The sequence below is a fragment of the Aythya fuligula genome, chromosome 1 (assembly GCF_009819795.1).
Source record: "Aythya fuligula isolate bAytFul2 chromosome 1, bAytFul2.pri, whole genome shotgun sequence".
In the NCBI taxonomy this organism is placed as follows: Eukaryota; Metazoa; Chordata; class Aves; order Anseriformes; family Anatidae; genus Aythya; species Aythya fuligula.
In genome coordinates, this window is record NC_045559.1 from 27,671,188 (window position 1) to 27,676,187 (window position 5,000).

Genomic DNA, 5,000 nt, shown 5'->3' on the forward strand with positions numbered 1-5,000 from the left:
CATACAATTTGACAAGCTATTGCATTTTACCTTCATTTTATTGCCATATTTTTCATCACACTCATTGTTTTCCAACTGTCACTAAATTGTTCATTTTCTTAGTCTGCTACATTCGTAGACCTATTTACTGTTTATAAAGCAATATGCACTTACAGGTTTTGGAGATGGCTTGGGCTCCGAGGGTCGCATGTGCAAGTGGGTCATCATTGCTTGAAGACGTTCACGTTCTTTAGAAAGCTGTTAAGAAAGAGTGAGATCAGAAGCATTTTAGAAATGACTGATACAGCTATTTTATTGCAGTGATACATCTTATCATTGTGCTTGTCTTGGTGTAATGATTCCTGCATGTAAAAGTCTATGTCAGATGAAACTTATCTGAGAGGAAATGCAACTTTGGGCATGGAAAAAAAAAAAAACACACAACTTTTATAGCCTTTCATATGTTAAAAGGTCAGAGAAAACAAATAACACTTCATCTTTTTGTCAATACGAGAATTGAGGTCACAGTTGCCTCGACAGTAACAAGTTACTAAGACCATAAATTAGAAGGCCCATAGTGTCTCTTTAAAGTCCTGTGGACACTGTTAGCTATGGACTAGTGCCAACAGCTGTGAAGGGGTGAAGGGTCCTCAAAGCACAGTGCCTGCCAGGATTGTCTACACACTTCATCCTTTCCCACTGAGGTCCAGTTAGTGCCCCCTGCAATCTGCCATCATCAATCTAATTCAATAGAGTGACAGAGACCAGGCAGTGTGAAACACTGAACTCTGCCACTGAGTCGGCATCTACACTGCACTGGGTCTCATTACAACTGATGGGCCTTAACTTCACTATCTGTCAGACAAAGCAAAAAAAGGCATAATTGGTCACACTGCAAGCTAAATCTTCAGTTTTGCTGTTACAGTACAGCATTGCCTTTGTAAATTGTAAACAGTTCTTAAGAAGCCCTTAAACTGCCTTTAGGAAACATCACATTACTTTAAACTACTTTTTCCTAACTAATACTATTTTCTCATCGTATGCTACATAACTGTTTGTATTTTCAGACTCAAATTATCAAATAATAATAATGAAAAAGAACAGGAAGGAGTGTTTGAAATACATAACTTGTTGATAAAAGTATGAGAACTTAAAAGAGGAGAATGTATCTTACAACACAAAAATAATCTTTTTTTTTTTTTTTTTTTTTTTAAACAAGTTGTATTCCAGTGATGTTGGCTTTGTATATATGCAAAACAATTACAACACTAACTGGAACTTGAATCACTTGTTGTTTAACTGTTGTTTAACACTGACATTTTCCAGAGACTTCTGTAATACTTTTTTTTCATGAATTCAGCTTGAGTTACACCTGTAGACTGAGACTGGACTAAGCAAACCAGCCTGTAAGTAATTTAGAACTGCAGGAAACTACCTGTATTACTGAAGGTATTCTGGATATACTGGATATAATTTGGTCAGTGCAACTTTAATTAAAAAAACACTTGAGGCAGGGAGTGGGAAAAAGGTTTCTTCTTAGGCTTTATTTTTTTGTGTGTGTGATGCTTTAAAGTGATGCTATTTGCCATGATGTAAATTCCTAACAGAAAGTTAACACTGCCCTCCTGTATAAAAGAAACTAAAACTTTGCCTAGGTATATAAAACTTCAAATTCAAGGCAAATGACAATAAATGATATTATTTTACTTTCCCCTCATTGCTTTGTGTTCCTAGTATTAAAATACAAAAGAATCTAACAGTTTGCCTTGTCTGAAAGAAGAACAACTATTCTTGTGTGCATGCAAACAGTGAGGCACAAGGTAAGAAAGCTGAAAAGGGTTTACCCTTTTTCTCCATGTATCTACACAAACTGGAAAAAAAAATAAATCTCAGTCCCTCCTGCATCATTTGTGTTCTCCTGCACTGTCTCAAGAGGCTACAGATCTGCTGAAAAAATGCCCCCTGTACAGAACCACATGGTGTAAGCATCTTGCACAGTCATTCTGAAATGACTGTGAGGTTCATGCCAAGCATCAGCAGCCTGATAAGTGTTTCAGTACTGGGAGACCCAAGGAGTACTTGGTACTTCTGTAAACTGGATGGAGCATCACATATATGCAGTGATCCCTAATGGTTAGAGCCTGAGCAAGCCACACGAGTGTCATGGTCCCAGCCACAGGACCACCTGGGGACCAACCCCTGAGTGGGTCTGACATTACCTATCGACTTTCAGAAAAATGCCCACCATTGGGCAGAGAGTTACTTTGGGTAGAGCTATGCTCTTGTACTCCTTTGTCCAGCAGACAAGCATTGGGTCAGAAGGGGCAGAAAGAAAAGGGGTCCTGACCCCATTTCAAGAAGAGAAGACAGCTTGGATCCAGTCTCTGCTCCAGGGACTGCATTTTTCATTCATGATGAATGGCATTAGGGTCTTAGTTCAAGCAAAATACTGTAGACAATGCTGATGTTAGATAATTATTGCATAATTTATAATGTAAAAATCTTAAAGTAAAAAAAAAAAAAGTTTGTTCATGAATATCAACAAATTTCATGCAAGAAATATACAGCTTTAAGCCACAATCATTAAGGCAAGTGTTTTCATTTTAGCTTAGATTAATAGTTATATTGGGTTTATATGACATCATATTTTCTCTTTCCCCCTTCTCAAAGGAAAGGAAGTGGGAGTGAGAGAGAAATGTTGTGGAGTTTAATTGGACACTGGTGTGAAACCACCACAGTCCCTTTTGGTGCCCAGTGTGGGCTTGAGAAATTAAAGATAAGGATGATAACTGGGAGAAGTAATGGGCAAAACACAGACTGGACATGGTCTGTAATAGTTGTGAAGAATTTATGATGTAAAAATTGTGAAGACTATGTGTTGCCATAATGTTGTGAAGTGATGAGGGGTAGAATGTATGTAAATTGTACGTATTGTTGATGTTGTGATGATGTTATGTTGATTTTGGTACAGGGAATTTTTATTTTTTAAATGTATGTGAAGATTGTGATGAATGTGATAAAATTATATTTTAATGATAATTCTTAAATATGCTTTTCACAGAAGCATGGGGTAAAATGTATTGGGTTTATGTGGCACAGTATTGGTAGTAGAGGGGCTGCAGGGGTGGCCTCTGTGAGCACAGGCCAGCAGCTGCCCCATGTCACATCTGAGCCAGCTCCAGATGGCTCCAAAAAGGGCCCACTACTGGCCAGAGCTGAGCCAGTGAGCGACGCTGGGTGGGCCTCTGGGAGAGAGGATTGAAGAAAGTGGAAAGCAACTGCTGTGCAACAGCAGCTGGAAAAGAGAAGTGAGAAAATGTGAGAGAACCAGCCCTGCAGACAGCACAGTCAATGCAGCAGGAGGGCAGGAGGTGCTCCAGGCACGCAGCAGCAGTTCCCCTGCGGCCTGTGGAGATGCCCCTGGTGGAGCAGGCTGTCCCCCTGCAGCCCAGGGGTCCCACACGGAGCAGATCTCCACACTGCAGCCCCCCCATGGGTGGAGGAGCCCCCGGTGGAGCAGGTGGCTGTGGCCTGGAGGAGGCTGCGGCCCATGGAGAGCCCCTGCAGGAGCAGGCCCCGGGCCAGAGCTGCAGCCCGTGGAGAGGAGCCCACGCAGGAGCAGGGGGTCTGGGGGATGCTGATGCCCGTGGGGGACCTGTGCTGGAGCAGTTTGCTCCTGGGGGATGGACCCTGTGGTGTGGAGCCATGTGGGAGCAGTGCTTGAGAAGCTGCTGCCTGTGAGCTGCTCTGGGGAGGGGAGGTAGAAAATGTGGGGAGAGGGGGAGGAATGTGGGATTAGTTTGCTTTTAGTTTCTCACTGCTCTAGTCTGTTAGTAATAGGCAATAAATTATATTAATCTCCCTATGTTGAGTCTGTTTTGCCCATGAAAGTAATTGGTGAGCAATCTCCCTGTTCTTATCTCAACCCTTGAGCCCTTTCCATCGTATTTTCTCTCCCATTGTCCTTTGAGGAGGGGGGGTGAGAGAGCGGTTGTGGTGGAGTTTAGCTGCCCACCAGGGTGAAGTCACCACAATTCTAAATATGTAATGGGATAATACATCTGTGCAACAAACCTGTATTTCTAACTGCTGAACCACTTGCATTTGCACCCGACACTGAGCAGTGCTTCTGTCATCCAATGCATGTTCATTGTTAAGGTGCCTAGAGAAGAAAGAGAACACTAATAAAACAGTGTTAAGACAAGGAAAATTTCTTTATGAGTCCATTTTTCTCTCCTGTGCATATGGCTTCCATTAGTTTCAATGGGAGTTATGTGAAAAGATTTAGTTAGAACATGCCTTAGATACAATACAAAGTAACAAAATTGATTATTTCATTTAGTTCCACAAACTTTCTCAATGATGAATGCCAGATGCCCAGTTCCTATCTCCCAGACCACAGAAGCCATCTAAAAGCCAATGTAACTGTTTGTCAGTATTTGGTAGAGTCACTGAGCTGATTTCCACTCCCTGTCAGTGGTGTAGATGATCAGACAACCACCTTGTAAATGATTCTTCAAAAGATATAATTGTTTTCAGGCTGCTTGAACTACTGTAAATTGATGTAGACTTTGTTTAGATTTCTCCATCTGTTCTTCTTTAATCATTAAAGTGAAAGCACCAACAGAATGTCCTTTCCCCCTTCCTAAAACAGAGCTAGGCATTACTGAAAACACAGGGGAACAATCTGAGGAAGAGGGTGCAAAGTAAAGGCACCAGGAGGAATAACTACACACCTTACACACAGAGCAAGCCTCCTGGGAGAGATCCAATCTACACAATCATGCCATCTTAGCAAAACAAGCAATCCACGCTGCAACCAGGAAGGAGAACCACAGTGGGTGAGTACATGTACCTAAAGTGCAGACCAGACCCAAATGTCTGTGTCTCATATGATTCAATGGTGTCACCTTTACAGAGCTCATTTAGTGCTGTTTATTTGGGTTTTGTTTTGTTTTGCTTGAAGGACAGTGATTTCTGTTTTTTCTTTTTCTTCTGTGATCAAAGAAAGCCCTTTTGGA

At 41.6% G+C, this 5,000-nt stretch overlaps 1 protein-coding gene across 1 annotated transcript in view; it reads right to left on the bottom strand.

Moving 5' to 3' along the window:
• FOXP2 (forkhead box P2) overlaps positions 1 to 5,000 on the bottom strand; it is a 364,439-nt gene that overhangs the window by 35,914 nt on the left and 323,525 nt on the right. Inside the window, exons 11-12 of the mRNA XM_032207520.1 lie at positions 4,054 to 4,141; positions 154 to 237 (exon numbers count right to left, since the gene is read on the bottom strand). Of these exons, the coding sequence (XP_032063411.1) occupies positions 154 to 237; positions 4,054 to 4,141 (172 nt within the window). The remainder of the gene's footprint in view (positions 1 to 153; positions 238 to 4,053; positions 4,142 to 5,000) is intronic.